The sequence below is a fragment of the Schistocerca gregaria genome, chromosome X, assembly GCF_023897955.1.
Source record: "Schistocerca gregaria isolate iqSchGreg1 chromosome X, iqSchGreg1.2, whole genome shotgun sequence".
NCBI classification, from domain to species: domain Eukaryota; kingdom Metazoa; phylum Arthropoda; class Insecta; order Orthoptera; family Acrididae; genus Schistocerca; species Schistocerca gregaria.
In genome coordinates this window covers 202,296,489-202,324,028 of record NC_064931.1, presented here as the reverse complement: position 1 = coordinate 202,324,028, position 27,540 = coordinate 202,296,489, and the positions used below count along the sequence as shown (strand labels likewise).

Genomic DNA, 27,540 nt, shown 5'->3' with positions numbered 1-27,540 from the left:
AATTTACTAGTTTTATTTGTGATCTCATTATTTGCAATAGTAATTTCTTTTTCTTTCTTTTTGTATCCAAAAGAAAATCACATTTCCTGCACACAATCTTTGTACAAAGTAATGCAAGTAGTATCCCATTCCTGATTTAAAAAATGTAATGAACATATCTTTTATTGTGAGTGAGAGAAACATTAACTGTAGACCTCATATATCTTACTGAAATATAACAAGAGGTAGCTGGCAATACAAACTGAAACGACAATTATCCTTAAAACAAAGGACACATGAAAGACCAAGTAAAAATGCATATAATTAATCCATAAAATAATTTTTAATTTTTATATCATCTTTGTCATTTATATTCTATTTTATAACAGGTCAGTCAACAACAACATTTTGTCACACACTTGTACAGCATTCTACAATGGATTAAATCATCTTGTACATCAGCAACAGATAACTCTTGGACAAGGGTAGGCTTTGGACACTACTAAATGGACAATTACTTTAAACAGATTTGCATACATTTATGGATATCAGAGTGTACTGTAACTGAAACAATTTGGTAAGAGACACACAAATATTAAGAAAAAATGAAGGAGAAGATGTATGAACACTGAACTGAAATTACAGTAGAAGTACTACTTAAAACACAGATATCAGAATTTTGTTATAGATAATGTCTTTGACAATTTAGTCTTTACACTGTGACTTATATCATACAGTAACATTTTTCTTACTGAATCTGTTAATTTCATCTTTCTCCCATTTTATTCCATAACTTATAACAAAATTTTTCTTCTCTCTAATATGTGTTAGTATTATACCTTAAGATTAACTCTACAGCCCTTTAAGACACAATTCCGTAGTTTATGGCAGACACACAATGGGATTTTATACTACTACTGACAAAGATAGCTAGTTGCAAATGTAGTTAGTCTATTATTAAAATGTTCTGAGTATGACTCTCACAGGATAACTACAAGCAGCATGTGACATATAAAAGAAATATTTTGAGGCACTTGCATGCCAACCAACTGACAAATGCAAAAGTCTTAGTGTGAATGGTAGTAAAGGTATACAAAGAGTTAGAGAATATGTGCAATTTGTTTTGGCACAATGACATTTACTCATTCTTGAATTCTTGGCAATCGTCTGCTTTGGCTAAGTTCAACTGAAGTAAAATACTTGTATTACATGGAAAAAAAACTGAAATATATTACATGGGTCAGAAAACACACACACACACACACACACACACACACACACACACACACACACACACACACAGAGAGAGAGAGAGAGAGAGAGAGAGAGAGAGAGAGAGAGAGAGAGAGAGAGAGAGAGAGAGAGAGAGAGACTAGTGTGTGCTTTATATAAACAAAACAATGAAATGGCAAAAGCACAAAATATAAAAGGCAATTACTTATAAGCATGTTCTACATGACAGAATCACACATCAAAAAAGGTTACAGCACAATGACTGAATGGTTTTTGTGTACAATTCTTTCCTGCACATTTTTAATAACAATTATTTTATTTTAGTGAATACACTTAGCAGTGCTAGTTATCTAATAACTCATACATCATGAACACTACACGTTTTTATAATTATAATTATTACTATTATTATTAACATTATTATAACTTTACTGTAATTTATTTAGGGGCATTTGCTTAAATTGGGAGTATATAGGCAATACACAGATGAAACCATGTGTCTAGCTCAACTGCTGAAAAGCCGGACTTACACACTGACACAAAAACAAAAACAAAAACAAACAGCCTCAGTGCAAGTCATTTAGTAAATTAACAATGAAAACTGAATGAAAATAGCTTTGGTGTGAAGATTTTCCTCTTTCTTCAATTTTGATAGTGTTGAAGTGGGAGCTCCCACAACTCTACTTTTAAAAATTGTTACACAAAGTGATATATATATAGAAGTTAGGAACAGAATACTGTAAGAATGCTTCATAAAAATGAAGTTTTTCTACATGTGTATGCTACAATCTGTGACATATTAAAAATAAGGTCCAAAATAGATTAATTTTTATATTATTTCTCTTTCAACTTTCAATATATTTCATCAACAATATTAAACTTTTTGTAGATAAATTTATTATAGAAAGCACTAGTGACATTTAGACAACATTTGTATTGTGCTTTAGACATTAAAACTGCTATCACTCACTAAAATTTAAGAACTTCCCTAATGCAGAAAATTTCCCATTTGCGGTGTTGACTCGACTCAGTGAAATTATTTTCAGAATATTTTTTCCAGTGTTCTGAGTAATAAATAATGTGCAGCAATCCCAAAGCAAAACCACTATACATCAGTCATTACACTTTTTCATATCTGAATTCAAGTAAGTAAAATGTGTTATCACATGCATTGCACCGAGTAGAGAAGAACATGAAATAAGACAGAAATGAGGCCAGTTTGCTTTGCTGTTGAGACACACTCTTGCAGTAAATCAAAGTGGCTACAATCTTCTGCATTTTATTTGGAAGTACTTAACAACAGGGAACCTTCACGAACAGTAGCGATTAACAGTTGGTATGGAAGAACTTAAAACTACTGCTATGACACACACACAAAATTATGCTGGGTAACTAAAGTCAAACAAACTAAGTATTCCCCCAGCAAAACAAAATTCTACTTCTTTATGGTACATATAGGAGATCAGCACTTGTATTATTCACATGACTAACAGATACACAAGTATAACAATCATTTCAGACAAACAGTACTTCTTCTAGCTTCACATTAACAATGGTAAACAGGGAACAAAATATATACAGATAAAACAAAGACTGCTTTTCACAGCCTTAAGCATGAAAGTACAATCTTTCAATTTTTACCAGTCTAAAAGCCAATTAACTCAATTGTAATGCTCTAATAAATGTATATTATGCACACATTTGACAACTACAATATGTAATAATTACACACAAGGGCCACATTCAACACAATACTAAGATACTTGCAATACAATTTCACAGCACCATGGTCCTCATGTATATATTGGACACACAGTTTTTCCCCTGACACATATGAAAAATAAGGTTCACACTTTTTAACATTACACATCTAAAATTGATCTGGGTTTTGTAATAAAAATGTATTTTATTTAGAGAACAGGATAGAAAACTGCAAGAACAGTGCCAGACACTGTCCTTGCCAACATGTTCTAGCAGATAATGTATTACATACTAAGTAGAATAAAACTTTTTTTAAAAAATGAAAACACACATTGCAAACATCACTCTCATAAACATTGTGCCTGGAAAGAGATTATACAGCACTGAAACACTCCTTCCTCCATGAGAAAGCCACAGTCCAGTGACATTAGGCTTTGATAACTCTTTATTGTTTGATTGAAAATTATACACATACACTTCCTTCAGGTTTTTGGGTTTACCCAAATATGCTACTATTCAAAAACACGTTGGGCATCTGTCGTGCAAGACAGACCTCACACTTCAGTTGATGATTTTGGTCGTGACTTCCTCCTGCGACGGGCAAGCTCCGACATAACTACGGGACCCAAATTAGGAGACCGTGGTTTCTGGCTAACAGCTCTGTATGTTGCTGCCATCGCTCCCTGTGCAAGAAACAGACAAAACAATTTTGAAAATAAGATTTTTTAAAATTTTGTCTCATTTCAGTTTCAATCATGTAAACATTAACTGAGTAATTTTGTGCACCTATAGGCCATCCACTAATGTTATCACCCAACTCTTGTATAATTCTATTACACTGTTACAGAAGTTCCGATAAAGCAGCTGATGGTGAAAATGGTACACAATCCAAGTGCCATGCACAGATCTAATTAAATGAGTTATGTAATAAATTTATTATGTTTGAGAGCACTTAAAAATTAAAATATTCACATTAAATGTTGTAGCACTTTATTAACATTTTCAGATGTGGTTCAGCTGTTAACAGCTTCATCAAGATATATAACAATTCCAGTTAATCATTCTGAACACAATGAAATCTTATGCAGTATGTCAATGAATACATCATATAGTCTCTCTTGATGGATGACATGATTTACTCACCAACATATTTTGTTAGGCTGAATAATGTTCAGAATGCTCGTCTGGAATTGTTATTTATCTTGATGAAGCTGTTCATGCATTAATCAGATCTGAAGGTGGTAATCAAGCACTGAAACTAGTAATGTGACCACAGTAATTTTTAATTGATCTTGGATGTAACAAATTATGATATAAAACCTTAAAAGATCACTTACTTCCATTTGGCAATATGTCATTTTTTGATCAATTGAGTTAATTTGGTACTATATGACAGTTTGTGTGTTTTACTGAATACCTGACACACAGCTGTTATTTGGCTCTACACATGTAATTTATCTGTGACCACCACCACCAAATACAACAACCCCCTCCCCCCATTACTGCCATGAGTCAACTGCAAAAAATATTTTAATAAATCTGCAACAAAGTAATGCCAGTTTCTGTTGTGTAGGATTTGTACTATCTGAACAAAAGTACCTGGACACCACTATGTAATGCAGAATCGACCACTATACAAAAGGAAGGCAGAAAGTACCGTGTTGTCAGCAGACAAGCAGCAGCAGCAGCAGCAGAATGCGTCTGTCCAAAGAGCTCAAGCCAACAAGTCATTGGATATCACCTGAGAAACAAATCCATCATGGACATTTCAAATCTTCTAAAGCTGCCTTAGTTAACTGTTGGTAATGTGACTTTGAAGTCTAAGCATGAAGGAACAATAGCAGCTAAATGAAGAGCAGCCATACCACATGTACTAATGGACAGGAACCGTTGAGCAGTGTGTAGCATGGTTATAAAAAAAATTGCATAAAATCAATGGAAGGAATAACTGGTGATTTTTAGGAGGCTGTTATGTGCCATTATGTTTAGTGCAAAAAGTGAAGCAATGAGGAGATGGTGTTACAATATAGGTGATTTTTTTCATGGTTAGGTTAAGGCCCCCTTATCATTCTGTCACATTGGGATTTGTGAGATGATGATTCGTCAACAATAACATTCCTAAAAGACTGGCCTGCCCAGGGTCCCACCCTGAACACAATGGAACAAAGGTGAAGAGTGGACGCATCATATATTAACGATGACTAATAGATGTATGGACACTTGTCATCAACAGCTTCCATTTCTGTCATCACATGATGTTAAAAACATTGAAGACATATTAAACATGGAGGAATAATCTGCAAGTGCAGAAGACTGTGGCTAAGAAGCACCAAGGGATTTTAAAAAGAACATGGAAATGAAGTTTTCCTATCAGTGTCTAGAAACAGATAGTAGTAGTCCTGGAGCTGAAGAAGAAACCCTCAATCACCTAATTTATTTCATTTAGTTACTAATATAAATATGGAGTTAAAATAATATAAGAAAGTCAGCGATTGAAAAAAGTTTTAAAAATTACAGTACCTTAACAACATGTGCTTCCTGAAAAATTAGCCGATGAGTTGGAAGGAGGTTTCTATTTTGAATCCAATCGTGCTGTAAAATTTGTGCTGCAGTTGGCCGTCTACTGGGATCAAGGTGTAACATTTTCTGCACCAAGTCCTGTAGGCATATCAAAATATCATAGAAAAGTAACAACACAAACATTTATATTTAAATAATTTATTTATAACTGATATTTTAAAGCCATAAAAATGAGTAAATGTAAATATAAAATACCACTCGCATAAGGGAGAATTATATACTGTTGTGGAGTCAGACAATAATAGTAGTAGTAATACTACTACTACTACTACTACTACTACTACTACTACTAATAATAATAATAATAATAATAATAATAATAATAATAATTTAATCTCCTGCAAGAAGGAAGTTGAAGATAATAATGAAAGCATACTGTATGGTACAAAAGAGTCTTACAACAAAAGAAATAAAGATTTACTAGTATAATTAACTGTTTTTCTGCCAATAACAAGATTTTTTATAGATTGATTGATTGATAGGGGTTATGGAACCAAACAGCGTGGTCATCAGTCCCGCGATTCCGAAGTTAGTCACAGAAGAAAGGGGATCTGCTAAAAGTGGATGGATCCAGTAAGGGGAGTAAACTTATAAAATAATGAACATCAAACACACACAGTAAAAGGCATAAAAGGTGACATCAAATCTAAAACCTGGAAATGGTAAGGGGGTCACAGACCATGAAGATGGGAAAAGACGTCCCAACCACAACCAACCTACCCCTGCTCCAAGACTAAAGTAGAGCTTCATATCTGGGGGGAAAAAAAACCACTTCAGAGGAGGAAACTGAGGACCAGTTCAACCACCCATGAATCACCTACTAATATTAAATTTAAGGAATCAGAATGACTGTACTTAGCACAAAGGGCTGAAAGAAGAGGACATTCCACCAATATGTGAGATATCGTCAACCTAGATCCACAACCCCAATGTGGGGTGGATCGTTATGTAGAAGGAAACAGTGGGTGAGCCTTGTATGACCAATGTGCAAATGGGATAAAACAGTGGACTACTACTTAGAGGAGCGAAAGGAAGAGTGCCAAACTGCAGTAGACTGCTTGATTGTGTGGAGTTTATTACTATGAGCAGTAGCGCTCCAGATGGCATTCCACTTTTGGGCAAAGAGAGATTTGGCATAGATCCACAGCTGGAATCGTCAAAGGAAATGAGGGTAAGTATCTGCTTCCCTAGCCAAACGGTCAGCCAGTTCATTCCCTGGGATGCCCACACGACTTGGGACACAGAGAAAGACAACTGAACAAGCGGCACGCCCAAGGGCAGAGAGGTTGTCATGGATAGCAGAGGCCAAAGGGTGACAACAGTAACATCAGTCAATAGCCTGCAGGCTGCTCATTGAGTCTGAACAAATTAAAAGACTGTGAAGGGAGATCTGAGAAACAAAAAGGAGGGCTCTGTGAATGGCTCGAAGCTCTGCTGTGAACACACTACATGATCCCAGCAATAAATGGTGTTCAAAGCCAATAGGAGATGTGAAAGCTTATCCCACCTTATCGATGTCTTAGAACCATCAGTGTAAAAGATGGTGGCATGTTAGAACTCTGCAAGGACGGAACATACAGGATGCTGGAAAACCATAGGAATAACAAAGACCTTAGGACCCTGGAACAGATCAGTCCTGATCCGTGGTCTCGGCATCATTTTGGATTTGGGGGGGGGGGGGGGGGGGGCGTATGTGGGAAAGACATGAGTGCAGTCCACTAAGTGGAGATGGAGATCCCAAGACAGAAATGCGTACCAACCAGCAATATCCCACCCATGGGTGGGTGTTAGGAGGGCGACATCCCTCACTGGCAAAGAGCACAGGGTACACAGGATGGTCAGCGAACTGGCCAATGGCAACTGTGTAAGAAACAAGGAGTTGGCTCCATCGTATGTGTAGAGGGGAATCCCCACTTCTATGAGGAGACTGTCAACGGGACTAGTGCGAAAGGCACCAATAGCCAGACGTACCCCACAATGAAGGAAGCGGTCAAGCAGTTTCAAAGTGGAAGGAGCTGCTGAGCCATAAACATGACTACCATAATCAGTCTGGACAAGACCAGAACACAGTATAGATGGAGGAGACTGGAACGGTCTGCACCCCGTAATGTTTGGCTAGGAAGTCGAGAGCATTAAGCTTCCCCATACATGCGGTCTTTAGGTGGCGAATGTGGGGCAGCTGTATCAGCCTGTTATCAAAAGTAAGACCCAAGGAACGGGACTGTGCTACAACACTGAGGAGTTGGTCGCCTAAATAAAGTTCTGGACAGGGTGTACTGTGGGTCGACAACAAAAAAGTTTAACCCGCATTTTTGAGGGAGAATACTGGAAGCTATGGGATGTGGCCCACAAAGAGGCCTGTTAGGCATGCCTTGGAGCTGGCACTCAGCAGATGCTATTGAGTGGGAGCTGCATGAGATGCAAAAATCTGTCGACGTACAGTGCCAGGGTAACCAGAGGCCCAACAGAGGTCACAAGCCTATTGATGCCAATGAGGAAGTGTGTGACACTTAGCACAAAACCCTGTGGGATACTGCTCTCCTGAACCGAGGTGCGCTTGTGATGAAGCAAGCTCTGATCTTTTTACCTCCTCTCTTGTTTTGCCATCTGCTTCCTTACATTTATTTTATTTTCATTTTTGCCTAATTACCATTAACATACATGAGTATAATCTGCATTTCCATAAAAGATAAAGGCTGGCCCTCAGTCTTAAGAAATATAGTGCCAGATCTAATTTTGCGCTTAGTTTGGTGTATGTCATCAATTTCCTAAGTTATATTGACTATTCATAGTTAATATCTTTTGTTGCAGGGTGAAATCAGAAATCTTTTAGTGACTTAAATTCTATTGTTGACTTATAAACAAATATAAATTCTGTAACAATTATAAACATTAGTAAGAACTACTATTAGGATTCTTTAAATATTTATTTGGCTCTATTCGAAAACACATTAGCAAAGCCAGCCTTAATTAATTCCAAAATAATTACCAGGTTTGTCAAAAGTATTGTTTGTGTAACTATATCTGTTAATTTCATTATTTAAACAAGTAATTCGCCTTTACCTTTATAGTAAAATTAACTGTTTAAAAGGAGGATTTTTTTCTATATATTCCGTCAACTGAATGAGTTATGTTTTAATAGTAATTTCTGTAACTTAACTATTATTGTGAGGATACATAAAGGCCCGATTTTTGCTCTTGAGACAGTCAGTCTATGGCCGATTTTGAGATGAGAAACTTGTATTGGTTAGATCAACAACAATGCATCAACTTAACAGGGAAACAAGTGCAACACAAATACGCCATGTGTTAAAACAATGACAGTGTCTGTTCAATCTATTTGAGATATAGTGAACTGCATGGTTAGGTATTTACTGCAAACTATTAATGAGGCTTATCAAAAGTTAACCAATAGTGAACTGGCCATATTAACTGTGTGATATTGGGGAGGGGGGGGGGGGGGGGTTTGAACAGTGAAAGTAAGGAACTGTGAACCCCAACTGTCAGCTACATCATTTACAGCAGTCGTCAGTGTTGAACTTCCACCCCCCCCCCCCCTCCCCCATTTTTCAGTCAGTATAACAATGCAGTACATCAACACTGAGGAGGACTATCAACAAAGAAATAAAGCTGGCTAAAGTCACACACAGAGTGAAGTGCCAACTTCAGATAAAAACTCTGTGGATGAAAATCAGAAGGGGACTACGGAAGGCCCAGTCATGGAGGGTAACCAAAATTTGATGGTGCCAAGCCATGTCGTATGCCTTACGGAGGTCAAAGAAGACCACGGCAAGATGCAGGTGGTGAGTAAAAGCCTGTCAGATGGCCGATTCCAATCTGAGTAAATAGTCAGCTGGAGATTGTCCTGCTAAGAGGCCACACTGATATGGGGACAAAACGCACTGAGATTCGAGTACCCAACATAATCTGAAGCTGATCATCCTTCTGAGCAGTTTACAAAGTACATTCGTCATACTAATTGGGCAGTAGCTATATAGTGATGTTGGGTTCTTCTCGGGCTTAGGGGTTAACTATACTGTCTTGCCATTGTAACGGAAAAGCACCCGTGAGCCAAATGTGGTTGAAGACCCTCAGGAGATGTTGCCTCTGGGGAACGTCTAAGTATTGGATCATCTCACTGTAGATGGAATCTGGGCCTGAGGCCATGTCTCGTGAAGAGCTAAGAGCCTGCAACAATTCCCAATCAGTGAAAGGTTCATTATAGGGCTTATCGTGGTGCAGGATGAAGAAAGAGGGGGTCTTTTTAACTCTGCATTTCTGCTGGAGAAAGCTAGTAGAGTAGGAAGAGGATGACTATGCCATCGCAAAGCGTGTCGTGAGGTGTTCTGAGATGACAAATGGATCAGTGCACAGAGCACCTTGGAGGTTAAGACCCTGGACAGCTGTCAGACACTGGTGGCCCAGAGGGCTATGGAGCTTGGACGAAATCTGTGATGAAGAGGAATACGTCCCGAAGGAGGAAACAGAGCTCCCAGCATTCCTTTTTACTCCACTTAGTAAGGTAATGAGCCTTAGCACAGAGATGCTTAAAAGTGAGGACCTTGGTCTGTGAAGGGTGTTGTTTAAATCGCTGCAGTGCCAGTCAGTGGTCCTGGACAGCGACTGTGACATCCTTAGTGCACCACTGTACCAGTCAACAGCAAGGGGGACCTGTGGATAGGGGAACAGCAGTGCCTGCAGCATGAAGAATAGCAGCAGAGATACCTTGGATGACTACATCAGTGGAATTCGAGTGTCAAAGTGCACAGGAGATGTACATAAAGGCCAATTGGCCCTATGGAATTCTCAGTTTGGTCCTGTCTGCCTGTTGGCAGCAGGGGAATGACAGAATCACCAGAAAGTGGTCACTGTCACAAAGGTCATAATGGGATGAACAATGTTGCGAAGCCACAAGAGCAGGAGACGAGATTGTGAAATCAATAACAGAAAAGGTGCCAGGAGCAGCACTGAGGTGGTTAGGGGAATCATCATTGAGGAGACACAAATTGAACTACATGATAAGTTGATCAATTAGGATACCCTACCTGTTGAAGTCACATTCCCCCACAGTGGATGTGGGCATTAAATCCCCAAGGAAGGAACAGGGGTGGGAGTTGCTGGATTGAGGTAAACAGTGCAACATAAGGAAATGGCCTACCTGGTACGGAGGTAGACATCGCAAATGGTGATTGCCAGGATTGTTTGCACTCAAACCACTAATGCTTCCACACTGCTAATTGGAGGATCCAGTCACTAATGACATTGGAGTGAACCAAAGTGCACACCTCACCAGATGTTACCCAGGGTCAGCACGGTCCCAACAGAATGCTCGATAATGGTCATCAGGAAAAGGCATTTCTTGAAGAACAAGACAGAATACAGAATAAGAGGAGAAAAGACGTTGCATTTCCGGTAGATGACGACAGTATCCGTTGCATCGCTGCAATTCCACCAGATGATTGTGTGGTGAGAATCCAGGTTAGACATAAAGAAGTCGAGAGGAGGTCATGTCACTCAGTCAGTAGTCCTCACTGACAATGATAGGGTGGAGTCCATGAATAAGATGTCAGACTCAGGTTGCGAGGTGGGAAATGGCACCTCTGGGGGCACCGAGGGGTGGGGGTGGGGGTCTTGTCTTGGGATTTATGTTTTCCTTCTTCTTCTTCTCCTCCTCCTCCTCCTCTTTTCTTTCAGAGGTGGAGGAGGGCAGGGCACACACGGGGAGTAAAATCTTCTGCAAGATTTGGAACTGAAAGAGAGCGGGCAACATTGGGGCATACAGATTGTGGGTCTCATGGCCAAGTGGTGGTAAGAATCTTCTGGCCTGAGAGGAACCAGGGAGGGGTTCCGAGAAGAAGCCCGATCACTGGCAGGTGCCAAAGAAGGGGGGCATTTCCTCGGTGGGGAAGGGGGAGCAGCTCCCTGATGGAAGGTCTTGGTAACTGCAGCGGAGGGAGAAAGGAGAGAGGGATGGGCTGTGGTAAGGAAGAGGTAGGAGGAGGAAATGAAGTAACAGATGCAAAATTTGAAGAAAGTGACACTGGATGGAGTCTCTCATACTTTTGGTGTAGCACATAACGTAGACCTTCTACAGGAGGGTATCCCCCTCAAAAGCTAGATTGGAAGCACCAGTATCGGAGCGGTTCTCTTAGCGATCCTTCTGCACACATCCAACAAAATGAATGCTGCACCACTCTATATTAGGCTCTCCTCCCATGGTATAGCCAGGGAAGGGAAGGTTGCCAGGTCATACGAAGCAGCACTCAATGACCCTTAGCCATTCAAAGAGATGACCATTTGAGAACAGCCAGATTTTTGCCGCCTGATACGTTTCATAAGCCAAGCATCCACCCTGATATCACCCACTCCTACCAGGGGCTCTCCCCATGGGCACTACCCAGCTACAGCACGGACCGTCTAGCACAGCACCCATTGCCGGGAGTTCCGATGCTGAAAGAAGAAAACAACCACTCCTTGACATACATGTGGACGGAACTGCTCAGGTATCAGTAGTGTGATTCCTGTGTTGTCAGGGGGCTCAGCCATATGGGTACATAACAGCCCCACCACACGGACTGGCTATGTGTGTTGGTGACCTAGCAAGGTAGAAGAGAGCTATAGTGGGGAAGGGAGAGGAGGTGGAAGGAGGGAGACGAAATCCACACCATAGATGCTAGAAAGGGAGTTGTTCTCCATATGGCTCTCACTAAAAACCAGAAAGTTTGAAGTGGAGGTCAAACCCCAAGCAGGGACCTAAACACCAAGAAAGGATGAAAGAACAGGCAAAGGGAACAAAATTGCAACCAATACAGGAAACCAGGAGGATAGCCAGGTCGACATAAATCACAATGCCGAGAGAGGTAAAGGAGGAGGCAACGGGAAGCAGCGAGGAGATGGAGGGAGGGCAAAGTGAAAGAAATGCGGTCAAGGAAGGAAGCATTGCCTGCAATAGCTCGAGACCTCATGTGCATCATGCACAAACTTACAAAAGAACCATGAGCCCACTAAGAGGACTAGATCTTTGGAAATAGATCTTTGCACATGTTTATCCTAATATGGTTTCTGCTTCTTCTAATCAGTATGATAGTCCACTATAAATGACTGTCCAAATAATGAAGAGAGTAAAGCCAACTCTCACAACAGTCGAGGTACTGAGGTTGAAACACAGATAAAAATATTAAAATTGTTACTAAACTTTCGATGTCCTTCCTCAAAACTACCAGGCTAACTAAAACACATGTACACAAGCTTGGGGGAATTAAGTTGTACCCTACAGGCAGAGAGAGAGAGAGAGAGAGAGAGAGAGAGAGAGAGAGAGAGAGAGAGAGAGAGAGAGAGAGGAGAGAGAATGAATATGACTTCTCTTACCTTGGCCTTCACTGATACTGATATCCAGTTTCCTGATTCTAAGTCAAATCTTCCTTCACCAATCCTTCGTAAGATCTCTCCAGGAGAATCAGTTGGCTGGTTTGCAAATGGTGTATGCCTGCAATGAAGTACATGAGATGCAATCTGCTGAAAAAGTTTCTGGACAGAGGAAACAGAAGCTATCAGGTCAGTACATGTATCACTAATGTCAGAGAACTTTCAGTGCCAATACATAGAACACATTTTATGCAGTTACATTCATCAGCTTCAAAGTAGAATGTTTATTACACCTTCTTCAACTGTCCTTGAGAACATACAGCTGGTCCAGGTGCAGCTCATAATTGAAGGCTCCAAGGCAGAGCTGTCCCAAAATACATATTAAAATAAATTTCTCAACAACATATTACAGAATTTAAATTGTAACAATAAATTACGCATTTTTCCCCAACATGGATTCAAAAAAATACCAGTCAACATTTTTGGAACTACTGATATGTGATATCAAACAATGTATGTTGAACAGGTAACAGCTATCCTGAAGACTGCACCTTGAAATTGTGGGGCGGCAGGTGGAATAATAGAATAAATGTTCCTATTATTTATTTAATGCTGTTGTTTGCCGTTCTCAACACTGGCTCTCTAACTACAATATTGGCAACCAGAAAGTGATCAGTAAAACTTGAAGCCTGTAATTAGAATTCCTAGTGCCCACTTCATCAGAGAAATACGTTTATAGCTACAGCTTATAGCTGTCTCTAAAATGTTCACTATATTCTGAAAGTCACAGACCAAAAAGAATCCACACAATCCAACTACCAGAGCAGTTCAGAGTCTAATGCGCTGATGCCACTATAACAGTACAAATTAAATGTTTAAGTGAATGCTCGCCATAATTTGATGATAATGTTCATCAAACGCCATGCTAATAATGGTAGAATGTCTGTCCTGCGGTGCCACATGAAAATACGACATACGCAAACTAAAGATAGATCATTAACGTCATCCCAAAATTAACACGTCACTCGAAAACAATTTCATGGTTACGTGTATCCCGAGTAACTTATTACTGCATCCGAGGCTGTTTATATCAACGATACTGACGCGACGTGACTCCCGGCACAGATGATGAGATAATCAGTGTCTGGAGAGAACTGGGGCCTTCCTTTTCTCGCGCAGCGTTCTTACATACAAAGCCGCGGTGTGGACGGCTAAGGCAACGTCTGATCAAATGTGCTCTCAAAACTAGCCGCTGGGCTACTAATGCACCACTTTAAGTTATCGAATAAATTATTGCTCCCTTTGCTGATGGCCGATGAAGCTCCCAATTTAAACGTGCAATCAGCACACAGGTAAGTAATCATAATAAAAGTCTGATATGGCTAGGTCAAATATTTTGGGCGAGATAATTTAATTACACTACACGCAGTAGACGAGCTCTGAACTTGCCCTTTGGAGATACGCTATCGCTATAGTTCTATAGTTATTCAGTTGAAACTTCTCACATCTTTATGATTATAGCGGATCTCCCTTCTACTTAAATTTAAACATCCTAGCTGTATTTATTCACCTACTTAATCTATATTGTTTCCTTAATTTCTAAAACAAAAACCAGAAAATCATGAATTTCAATTAAAATTTTAATTTGAGAGATCCAGAATACTATTTATACTAAATTATTATGCAAAATGAATCTAAATATAAATTTTCAAGTTTCTAGCTCTTTTCTGTTGCGCCAATGATTTTTACAGAAAAACATCCAAATTTCGAAAATGGTTAAAGTTATTGAACTGATATCCAACACACATTGATTTTGTATTACTCCTGACAGGCTAGAAACATTTCAGGTTATTTACTTGATTTTTAAAGTATTGTGCAACATTTATGACGTCAGAGCTAGTTACAGCGGACTGGCTGGCATACTGGAAAGACTGATGTGAATTTTATAAGGTGTGAGTATGCTGCTTCCCTACAAAATGTCACTTAGCTCTATGTAGCAGAGGTTTGGAAGGCATGGCTTCATCAGAGTGCATCTCTTAGGTGTGTCCCAAAAGGCTCTGGTCTTACAGCCTAAGGGTGTCCTACCAACCTCAACACAATTTTTACATACCACTGCTTACATCAAAAGGGAATGAACAGAGTTGCTGAAAGTTTGCTATCAAATCCCTGTCTCTGTCTATCCCTATTATGCTTTGACGCATCATTGATTAACATTCAGTATTATTGTTTCAACGGTGTTTCAGATTATTTTTTTCCAGCCACTGGCTGTTCTATCCACCGCTGGAATAAGTTTGTAAATGTCTTGATAGAGTGTACTAAAGTATGGCAACAGAAGTATCACCACCTAGTGAGAGTTTCATGAATGAACAGAGGAAAATGGGTATTAAATATGTCCCACGCATGAAATATGACCCACTAGTTTTGCTGGATGACAGCATTTGTTGGTAACATACATTATTAATGAGTTTCTCTTTGTGAGTGAATTATGCCCGGGTTTAGCGAGTTTCACTTTCTTATGAATAACTGTAGTGTATCACAAATTTGAGAACTCCACAATATGAATTCAGTGTGCAATTTATCAGGTTAAATTAAGAATTACAGTGTAAATCCAAGCATAGGAATATACGCAATTGTAACACTTTTCTGTTTCACCTGTCTTGTGACAAATGGTAGTGATAGTGCCAGAGTGAAAATGGTATTACAGACTTAAAAAATTTTCACTCGAAGGTGAAAAATGACAATTACAGTGAAAAATATTTAAATGGTTTCACTGAATTTTCAGTGATATGAAAAGTGGATATTATGTGTCAACTAGACAGTGCTTACCACGTTCATACAAAGACACACAATAAAATTATATATTAAAAAAATAGACTGCAATAAATTTTGTGACAAATTCAAGCTTGCCTTAAGGTACCATGAAGAAACAGAGTATTCCAAAAACTCAGGAATTTTTTGATGTCTGTCTGATCTGATGTCAGAACTCCACAGAATCTTGAAGCAGCACATTGAAAAATTACATAACTGTGTTTTGTTATGACTGATCAAAACAATTCAAAATGAACTGCTGGAATTGGTTTATGAGGTGAACTGTTTAAGACAAATTTCCTCACAATTGGTCATAGTAATTCAATACGAGTTACCGGGGAAAATAAACAAAAGATGTATTTCATTTGTACGACCAACAAGCACACTGCAGATGATGTAACTGCAGTTTAACTCGGTGAACCAGAGAAAATTAATGTAAATAAAACACCTGAAAAACTGATAGCTCAGTGTAACGATGGTGCTCTTGTTATGACTTGTTGCATAGCCTGACGTCTATGTTAGTTTCAATTGAGAGATGAAGCAGCCTTCCCCAGCAGGAAAACCATCAGACATACCTGAGCTGCCCCTAGTATTTATTATTTTGAAAATGATACCGACTGCTGCCCAATGAAGCAACAGTCGCACACTTTTAGGTGACATACAGAAAGAGTAAGATTACGCAGCGCCCAGGTCAAGTTTAAAATCGGATGCCTGGATACAATGGCATGTAAGTAACATTTAAATAAACTCTGGAAACATTTTTAAGGCTGGAGCCAAGAAAGATTTGAACAGCATCATTCTGGAACCGATTCACAGAAGGAAAAGAATAAATATTTTTGCCACTAAAAATTGTACATCAATTAAGTTTGGTACTGCGATAGCAATAACTCACCCAGCTAACAGAGTATACAACAATACTCCTAGTGACCAAATGTCACATGCAGCGTCGTATCCTTGACGTTTCAACACTTCTGGTGCAACAAAATTTGCAGTGTAACAGGGAGTCATGAGAAGACCATTCTCTGCTCTCATCTGCTTGGCAAAGCCAAAATCACAAATGCGCAATGATTCTGGAGTGTACGAATCATTTGCGTACAGAATGTTAGAAGGTTTCAGATCACGGTGTACTACCTGTAAAGCAAAAGTTGCAATAAATATTATTTAAATGATTACTGCCTTAACACAAATAACATCACACATGAAATGAACTAATTCAGAACTCTGTGTTTAACTTAATAAGAAACATTATATTTACAATAGATGTCTATACCTACATCTAAACTCAACAAGAAATCTTGCAGTGTACGACAGAGGATACTTCTGGTAACAAAAAAAAAAAAAAAAACAAAAAAATCCTCCCTTGCCTGTTAAGTTTCCAAATAGTGAGCGAAAGGAACAATTGTCACTTAACCTCCATATGAGCCCTAGTTCCTCTGATTTTCTCATTGCATTATTTTCCCCAAGATGAATGTGGGATGAAGGAATATCTTGCCAAACTATAGTTTGAAACTGTGTTCTCATGTTCTCAGAGTTCCTTTCATAAATCTCTCTGTACTACGGAGCACAGTGCAAGGGTTCCATTCAGAAAGCTGCAGTTTCAACTTGGCAGTTACTAATGCTGCCCTGTAAAGCAAGTGTAATTACAGATAAATAGCTTCCATACTGCCACCCTTTTTAGTGAACAAGAGTAGAAATATGTTTTCTGCTATGGAGGGATGTTTGGGCTGAATTGACAGCAGTGTTCAGTTACAACATCCCATCACTGGCAACAACGAAAAGTAGCAACAAGTCAAAGTCCAGATTAATGGTACTTTCACCAGTTCTCAAAACTGATAATGAGGCAGTGCAAACCCACAGAATTGTTCTCATGAATAAAGGCGAAGAGCAAAAAGAACCAACACAGGAGCCACAATTACGGAACTAAGCAGGCATTTTTATTTTCAATTTTTCCTTTGACTGCATGTTCTATTCTTTTGATTTCATGGCAAGACTGTGTGGCTTAGTATTGCAATTACCATATTTACTCGAATCTAAACTGCACTACTTTTCCAGTTTTTCCAATCCAAAAAACCGTTTGCGGCATAGAATTGAGTGCAAAGTAAGTGGAAGTTCTGAAAAATGTTGGTAGGTGCTGCTACAACTAACTTCTGCCATCGAATATATGTAGTGCTACACAGGTATGCTTTACAAGCACAAAGATAAATACTGGCACCAAAACCTCTGGATCAGTAAATAAAGTTTTTTAAAAAAAAGGTAGAAGAATGTAAACATTATGCCACATATTCTTTCATGTCTGCTGCTATCGCATTTAAATCCTGTCTCCCTAATAAACTACGAAACTAGAGTTAGACAACAGGAATGCAACATATCATGTCATGTTTATACTCTTATTATTCCTATGCTAAATAGTGACAGTCAGAAATGGCAATTGACTATATTTTAAAATCTAAGATGAATCTGATTTCTGTGCAAAATGTACTGTACTAAGGAGGCGTCTGCAAAGATTTTCAAACAGAGAAAAATGTTCGCTGAACTCTCTTTCAGATCATCATCTATCATACGCAGTCTATTATTTGGTTCTTTTTTATCATTATCAGAGAAAGTTGCAGTGTAAGTAATAACAAATAGCAGTCTCTTGCCATTGTTTCGCTTATGAGACAATTCCTCTCTTTTTTTTTAATTGTAAGCCGCAGTAGCGCGCACAAAAACAAGCCATGCCGCAAGCGGCGACAGGTTGTAAACACTCATTATCAGAATAAGCAATCGATTCAAACCAGACAAATCATGTGAAAAAGGAAGGGTACCTGTATAAATACGGACAGAGAGCCTGACACATAGCAATGGCTACTTGGTCAAGCTTTACTGTTAAGCTTATGACTTGCACCAAACTACTGTAGCTGTATCTTCATCCATTCAACCTAAATTGTTTCTCATGTTACAATGAACCAACTTTGTTTAGATTTAGAGGTGCAGTCTAAAACTTTTCTCCTCCCTTGAATTTCGAGTCTCATTTTTCAGGTGTGGCTTAGATTCGAGTGCGGCTTAGATTCAAGTAAATACGGTAGCATAATACGGATTCTCAGACTGCTAATCCATTTCCCTTCCCGGAAGATTTTTGAGTATTTTGTAAATTGCTCTGAGCATATTTTTCAGACATGGCCCAACCAGAACTCGCTACTCTACTGCCCCTGTTCGAATTACCACAACATTTTGGCCAGCAAGAAAGCAAGGGTGAATGTCAAAGATAACCACTACTATTTAAGATGCCACAGTCACCCTTTCTGGCACACGATTCGAAACTTGCAACCTAAAACAGCTAAATTCAATAACTGGAGCAGCTTTTCATCACTCATCCAATATCAAGTGATGTACAATGGAAATACTTTTTACTAGCCAACTCCAGCCCTACTGTATTGCATCTTCTTCAGAAATTGTCACCACCTTGTGAATCTCTCTTATACCGTCATCAAAAATATGACTGAGAAGCACAGAAATTTTCAAGTCCATATCGCTGCTACCAGATACGGGATTCCAATATTTCAAGAAATCAAATCATAACTATAAAAAGTGGATTACTCAGTTGGAGGATCTGACAAGGGAAAGTAAATCACAGGAAGACTCAGTCTTTACATAATTCAACAAAACCTGACTTTTGACTTCACAGAATGGGCATATGATTAGTGAAAATGAACAGTTCAAATTTCTAGGTGTTCAGATAGATTGTAAACTGTCATGGAAAGCCTATGTTCAGGATATTGTTCAAAGACTCGATACTGCAATTTTTTCCTATTCGAACGGTGTCTGAAGTAAGTGACTGTTCGACACGAAAATTAGTCTACTTTGCTTATTTTTATTTGCTTATGTCGTATGGTATTATATTTTGGGGTAACTCTTCCCATTCTCAAACGATATTTTTGGGTTGGATAGAGGCAGTTCAGGCAAAAATTGGTGTAAGTTTGTGAACCTCTTGTCGACCCCTGTTCACTAGTCTGGGCATTCTGACACTGGCCTCTCAGTATATATATTCTTTACTGTTGTTTCTTGTTAACAATATCAGCTTATTCCCAAGAGGTAGCTGTTTTCACTCAGTTAATACTAGGCTGAAATCCAATCTGGCTTTGGATCTCACTTCCTGAACTCTTGTGCAGAAAGGTGAGCCCTACACTGCTGCATCCATTTTAAAGAAGCTACCACAAAAATTAAAAAATCTTAGCAGTAATCCACACACTTTCAAATCGAAACTGAAGAGTTTCCTCATGGATTATCCCTCCTATTCTGCTAAGGAGTTCCATGAAAAATTAAGCTGATTCCTATGTAATATTGTTGATTGGATTTACTTAAACTTTTGGGTTCATAAACATTTTATTTTACCTGTTATTACTTTTATGTTGTAATTTTAAGTACTGACACATTCCATAACCTCTGAGATTTGCTCCTCAAGTTGGTCCTACGGAACTAGACATGTAAACAAAAATAAAAATGAAGTAGTAAAAAAATGAGAATTTCACTATTATGTAAGGATCCATCTTATGCAGATTCACTAATTCACAATACACCTGTCATGCACTCCCCTGACAATAAATTGAAGAAGTACCTGCTTAGTCTAACAAACCCATCGGGACAAGACTTTCTGCCACCGAGTAGGGCATATGAAAAAATTCACAAGTCTGCTGAACCATTACAGTGCACGGAAGCTGATGTGTTTTACATGTCAACTAACAGTCCTGTCAAACAACCGATGTGGGCAAACCCAAGAAATATACTGCGAGCATACTACTCTGCAAAAATAGTCAGTAAACAAGTTCAGGAATGTTTGGTTACAGTCGTGTTCATACCGTGTCATGAAACACGAAGGGGACAATTGTTCCTGTCAGAACACACATTACAATTACTGTAAAAGATTGCGTATATGGCCGAGTTGCGCAATATGAAGAATAAAAGACAGGAAAAAAAAAGTTTTTGTATGTCCACCCTTTTGACTGGACGTCTGGGGGACTAGGGTTCACTGTTGTAAGAAAACTGAACACCTACAGCCGTTCTTAGTATCTCATTTATTGTGTAGCTACCAGTTTTGGCACTCCAGCGCACTATCTTCATGCCTTAGTTGATGCTGAATGGGTTATTACGATCCATACATGCAGTGCATTAGTGGCCAACGTAACTGAGTTGAAAGTTGATGGTTGGTGAGAAGGCATCACAATTACAGATGGTCTGAGTAAACCAGTTATGTTGGCCACTGAGCATCGTACATGGGGATCGTGACCACCCCTTCAGCATCAACCAAGGCCTGAAGATGGTGCACTGAAGTGCCAAAACTGGTAGCTATACAATAAATGACACCATAAGGATGGCTGTATGCATTTTGTTTTCTTGGAGAGAAAAAAGTTTTACACTGAAACATACTGCAGTGGTTAATAGTATGAAGTCACTGTTCACTTATATCAATCAGAAGTTTCCAGTAGAGAGACAGTTTCCAACAAATGTTGCATATAACAATTTACAGAACAGGCTGCACTCATAGTCATCAATTCAGATAAAGACCAATAAAGAGCCGATTTACTAGGATTGGATCTCTTCAATGTTTTGGGCTTCACCATTCATACAGGGTCTATAACACGAAGGAAACTGAATTGCCCATACATGCCACAATGGGTTTGAATCTTCCTGTGCGTGTTGTAAGGTCCGTAGGTGGTTTGGCAGACGGGGTGGATGTGTAGAAGTGGTAGACATACCAGCAGTGAACATATACACAGTTCTTTTATTTAATCGACTAACTTGAATCTCCCATGAACATGATCAAGTGTTTAATTATTCCATCTGGCTTGTACCGTCATTGCAGTGTATTTCATTCCTCATAAAATAATTCCATGGTTAGCAGCAGGCACAGTAACAGCCAGTGCAACAGAGAGGCAAGCTGCTTACTCAGTGGAGCGTCAACCTGGTGTGTGGACTTGGCGACTGAGACAGAGGCACCAATGAACAGCAGATGCGAGTGGCTGGCAGGGTGTTTGCTGTCCAGGGTGGGCAGACAGGTGGTGGTCATTTGTTTGCACCCGATGGCAGGTCCAGGGTGGGCAGGCAGGAGGCGGTCACTGGTTCATGACTTGGTGGCAGCAGAGTAATGGCCAAGGCTCTGGTTGACAGAGACCAGGTGTCACTGCCCAGCTGACTGCACAATAACAAGCTGGTTTGGCCATGATTGAATACTGCTTCTCCCTGGTGATTTCAGCTTTTTACACCTGTTAGTGTGTCTTGTCTCATACCACATCATTTTGAACATGTTGGTAACACTAAGGTGTCGTAACTGAGCTGTAATATTCGTGTAGATGCATTGTGCATCAGCAGCATGTGTGGTCTATCATCACAGAGGCATTGTGAAACCACTGACTGGCAGTCCCCTCATCAGCTACAACAGACTTGGTCCTGGCCTGGCTTTGTCATGGTGGTCCTCTGCTGGTTACAAATCTCGTTTATACTTTATCCTTTACAGACCAAACCAAATTCAAACTGATGTTCCAACTAGAAAGTTAGATCACCTGTTGCAAAAATATTATATTTTTTCTGATGCAACAAGCAGTATTAAAGGTTATTGGCACAGATTATGCTGAAGCCAAATGTAGTGCCAAAATTTTGGGAAACCCAAAACATTCCTTTCATGGTGTGAGAAAGTAAAGCAGGAACTAACATCTTGAGGAGAGCAATGTTGCAGAAGCTGTAATCAGCAGCCAACAGATCACACTTGTTTTAGCTGTATAGAAACTGAACTGCCCACTATGTGTTTGCAGACATTTTAAAGTAATTGATAATTCTCAATCTATTATTGACTCTTATCCTATTCCCAAGCAGCATGAACTGATGTCCAAATTAGCTCGTGGTGCGTACTATGCCAAGGTGGACTGTAAGGAAGCACACTTACAAATTCCTTCGGGCAAAGACACACGGAGATTTATGGTGATGAATATTCCATTTGGTCTCTACCATTACAGTTACCCTTCGAAACTGCAAGTGCACTGAGGTTGTTCTAGAACTATTTAGGACAATTAATTCAGAAAACTGTGAATGCTATGAACTACCTGAATGACAATTATATCAGATACAACTCCAGAGGAACTCTTACAGAATTTGCAATCTGTTTTCAAAATTCTACAAGTGGCAAATTTGAAATGCAAAGAAGAAAAGTACATCTTTTTTAATGTGAAGTGTAATACTTACAGCACATAATGTCTGTGAACAGCATCAAGCTAATGCTACAACATATTGACACCATTAAAAACCTTCTGGTTCCGGGACGTTGAGCAATTATCTCCATATTAGGACAGATTAATTATTATTGGAAGTTTCTCCCTCAAGCACAAGTTGTCACATACAGGCACCAAATGGAACCAGAATAGTGAATGACAATGTGCATTTAACAAATGAAACCTGTGACTATTAATGCCGAATGCTTCACAACCTACGATATGAACAACATGCTCACAATTGCAGCTGATGCTTCTGACTATGGGACAGGCACCATTCTGTTGCATCAACATCATAGTTTTTAATGACCAATTGTATTCACTTCATGGACTCTGACAGTGGTACAAAGAAATTAAACACAGAAACTCTCGCAAATGTACCTGCAATTATGAAATTTCATGATTATATTTATGGACATAAATTTACCCTCCTCAAAGACCACAAATCTTTAGTGACTGTCTTTAGACCAAATAGTACTTCTCCTACAGAGGCAGCTTGATGTTAGCAATTCTGGGTGCCACTTCTGTCAAGTTACAATGATGAGATTATTTTCAGGATCTCAGCACAACATGCAAATGCCAATTTGCTTTCACATCTGCCAATAAGGTAAGACAAAAAGTTTAACTTATCAGCTGATGTTTGTTTCTCAACAGATATCAGTAGTGTGGAAAAATTCCCAGTAAACTCCTGTTTAATTGCAAAACTTATACCTGTAGTTCCTGTTTCGTCTAAAATCAAACAGTTTATTCAAATAGAGTGGCCTAATGGTAAAAAGTTACTCAATCATCCACTGATTAAATCTTAATGGAACAAGAGGCATGCACTTACAGTTGCATTCTGGTACACTCAGAACCAGACAAGACGTGAGTGCTTACTTCTGCAGCCCTTAAATGTAGTGTACTACAGGTGCTATATAGATGCCATAGGGAGATATTTCATACCAAACATATTGTCAGATAAGCATTGCTACTAGAAAAATATTGGCAGACACATTTTGATGTTGTGTCAAAAACACCAGTTGGCTCCGCCTTGACAACATTTTCCATGTCTACAGGCATCAGAACCATGGTCACATCTGATTTTCCTGGGCTGCTTCTTGGAAGCTACTGGCTCATCCTCATCGATTCTTTATCCAAATTTCCACTCTTATACAGATGTCATCAATATCTCCCACAAAAACTATTGAGGCTTTGTCAAAGGTCTTCTCTATTGAAAGATTTCTGATATCTACCAGCACTGACAACAGCACAGAATTTTATTCTCAGGAATTTAAATTATTTTGTGAAACCAATAGTATTTCCCACTATAGAACTGAACGGTTTCATACTGAGGCCAATGGAACATCTGAAAGATGCATATGAACTTTCACATCCCACATGACCAAGCTTTCCCAACAGTACAATAAAGACAATGCTCTCTCAGTACAGAGCTACTCCACAAAATGTACAGCCTCCAGCCGAGAGACTCCATAAAAGACCACATTGAATAGTAATGTAAATTTGATGTCACTCGTGCATCCACAAGCCAAGCTTCAACAACAGTATAAATAAAAATTGTTTAAACCGAATGGTACAGTACTGATTTCAATGTTCAAGTATGGAAAAAAGACATGGGTACCAGACATAGTCAAGAAGCAGATTGGAAATGTAATGTTTAAAGCTAAATGTTCAAATGGTGCCACAAAGCACATAAAAATCAAATTGGACCACACCATGCTCACACATACATAGGCAGAACTCCTAGGCAGTTTTCTTTTGTATAACCAGAAGACCTGTATGCAGCTAGCATCCGCGGGAAATTCCAATGCAGCCAGCAACTGTCCCCAATTTTCTGCCAGGAGGGCAGCTGGCCAGTGATGAACTGATGGAAATGGAGGTTGTGCCTCACAACTCGTCAAAATGATGAACACCTGATTAGGCACCCCCTCATCATCATTTTGTGTGGATTTCCGACAGTGCTGTGGGCGAATGCCCAGGGAACCACATGTGTGCACCTACCAAATACACATACTGGCAAGCTAGGAAACAGAACACTAATTAAGCCATCCACCTTCTTTAGCTTAACCCCCCCCCCCCCTCCAATGGAGGAGGATGTTGCGTACATGGCTGAAGTGGTACACAGCAATACCAAGGTACCACCACACAGGCACCACGCATCAGGAACCTTCTCAGTTCCAAGCAGCCATCTCCTGATGGCGCTCACTGATCGTGACTCTGCTTGCACACAATGCTTATCAGCACATTGTATTCTTCCACCAATAGTGTTGCCAGCTGCCAGAGAGAGCACTGTCAACAGTGGACAATTCTGATTCCGCCTAGTGATAGCACAGATGGAGATTCTTCCATGAACACCAACTAAGGACAGTGCGCCACTGACACTCACAAAGTTCCTGCAATTCCACTACGGAGGAGTTCTACTCAAAAGACTACAGTTCTGTCTTGGCAGTAACTATTTATGGAGTAATAAATACAGTCAGCTAGGAGTGTCTGCATAATTGTTTCAGTCACTGAATCATGGACTGCCAAGAGGACAGTGAAGTTATTTAGATGTTATTGTATAGGGTGTAAGACTTAAGTGGCACACTTCCAACTGTTGCTGAAGTTAGGTCCAACTTTGTGTCACAACTATTAAAACATGTTATTGGTTATTTCTTATTGTGTTGCCACATTTACACCATAGTGTTGCCTTGGCAAGCAAGCGTAATTGGAAATAACTAGCTTGCATACTTCCCCTTCTTAAATGAAGTAGAGTAGAAATACATTTTCTGTTACCATGGGATGTTTGGGTTGAACTGACAGAAACGTACAGTTACAACATCCAAAGAATACCTTACGAGTATTTTTCAATACTCTTGAATTTTATCCAATTATGCTCCACATGATGTCTTCAAGAATTGGATAATTGGATATACACTGACCTGTCCAAACATTACGAACACCTGCTTAATAGCTTGTTTGCCTATCTTTCGAATGATACAGATCACCAATTATGCTTGGATCGTTGACAATAGTTTGTTGGTAGGCTTGTGGAGACAGGTGGCATTAGATTGCGCAATGATCCTATAATTCACATAAATAATGGGCTGCTGAGTTTCGTATGAGGTGATGGTGCCAGACAGCAACCCAGATGGGTTCCATTGGATTTGTGTCAGGAGAAATGGTCACCGAGACATCAACGTGAGTTCACTATAATGCTCCTCAAAGCATTGTAACATGGTTCTGGATCCAAGACATGGACAATCATACCACTGAAAGATAATTTCACTGTCGGGGAAAACATCAAGCACAAAGGGATGTAGACAATTCACAGCTGTTGGTGCCCTTCGCCTACCATAGATCCCATGCAAGCACAGGAGAATGTCTCCCATAGCATGATACTGCCCCCACCAGCCTGTGTCCATGGTATGCTGCACCTTTCAGGCCACAGTTCACCTCAATGATAGCATTTGTGGAGTCGACCATTGAACTACTGTGGCAAACATGTGATTCACCTGAAGAGCAACTCATCTCCATCGACTGACTGACAAATCCCATTGACCCCGTGCCCACTTCAATCATAACTGCCGATGTCAGGTCAACAATGCCCTATGTTCAACAATGTACGATGAATAGTATGCTCTGAAACACATGTATGTGCACCAACACTGTGCTCTTTTGATGGAGATGCCACAGATCACCATGTACCTACCTTTACAGAGCAGACAGGCCTCCAAACCCCTCATTTTGTGAAGAGTCATGGACATCCAACCATTAAGCACCTAGTGGCAATTTCACTGTCCTCCTCTCTATTTCGACAGATGCTCACGACAGTAGCATGTGAACATTTGACCAGCTTCAATGTTTTTGATATACTCTGTCCCAGGCACTGCGTAATAGTAACCTGCCTTTTGTCAAAGTTTCTTATCTCAATGGATCCTACCCCCCCCTCCACTTGCAGCCCTTATCTTCACTAGGGTGACCCTTTGTCTGTATCTGCTCTGCTTACATATTTTTGTAATCACATCATGTGCCCACAATGCCACCAGATGGCATCCTATGTCACTGTGGGCAGTGATCATAATGTTTTGGCAAGCCAGTGTATGATGCTGACTGTTCAGATACCCTACAATTTACATTAAAAAATGTTGCCTTTGTTTGCAGAAGTCAGTGTAAACTCAAGTGACCTCTAGTTTATATCTTTAAACAGCTATCTCAATGGGTCACTGTTATATTAAAGAGCTGAAAACTCTGGGATTCCGTTACTGGTTAGTCCTAGGATTTTTAGCCATTACTTATTACTACTTTCACCTCTGACTATGTTTGTTTATGTGATAAATGCCAAATTACACTGTAACTGAATGGGTAAGTCAGCTAAGAAGTTTGAGGAAGGCAGGAGCATACTATGTCCCACAGAATCATGCCTAATAAAATACTGTGATGTTTAGACCAACTTACAGTTTTATGATGACTGATTTAGTTTTTTATACATCAATATAGGCAATATCATTATTACTAAAGAACAGTGCAATATGGAGGGAGGGAGGGAGGGAGGGAGGGAGGGAGGGAGGGAGGGAGGGAGGGAGGGAGAGAGAGAGAGAGAGAGAGAGAGAGAATTTTTGTTACATTCCTCAGTGAAGATACATTATGTTTGTTGTAT

The 27,540-nt window shown here is 39.5% G+C and overlaps 1 protein-coding gene across 6 annotated transcripts in view; it reads right to left on the bottom strand.

The window, feature by feature from the left end:
- Positions 1-303: 303 nt before the first annotated feature.
- The window catches only part of LOC126297575 (ribosomal protein S6 kinase 2 beta), a 547,735-nt gene continuing 520,498 nt past the window's right edge, over positions 304-27,540 (bottom strand). For all 6 annotated transcript variants that reach the window (XM_049988539.1, XM_049988538.1, XM_049988541.1 and 3 more), the window contains 4 exons: positions 16,559-16,797; positions 12,862-12,979; positions 5,434-5,571; positions 304-3,596 (listed from right to left, as the gene is read on the bottom strand). In XM_049988539.1, the coding sequence (XP_049844496.1) occupies positions 3,468-3,596; positions 5,434-5,571; positions 12,862-12,979; positions 16,559-16,797 (624 nt within the window). In that variant the 3' untranslated portion in view covers positions 304-3,467. The remainder of the gene's footprint in view (positions 3,597-5,433; positions 5,572-12,861; positions 12,980-16,558; positions 16,798-27,540) is intronic.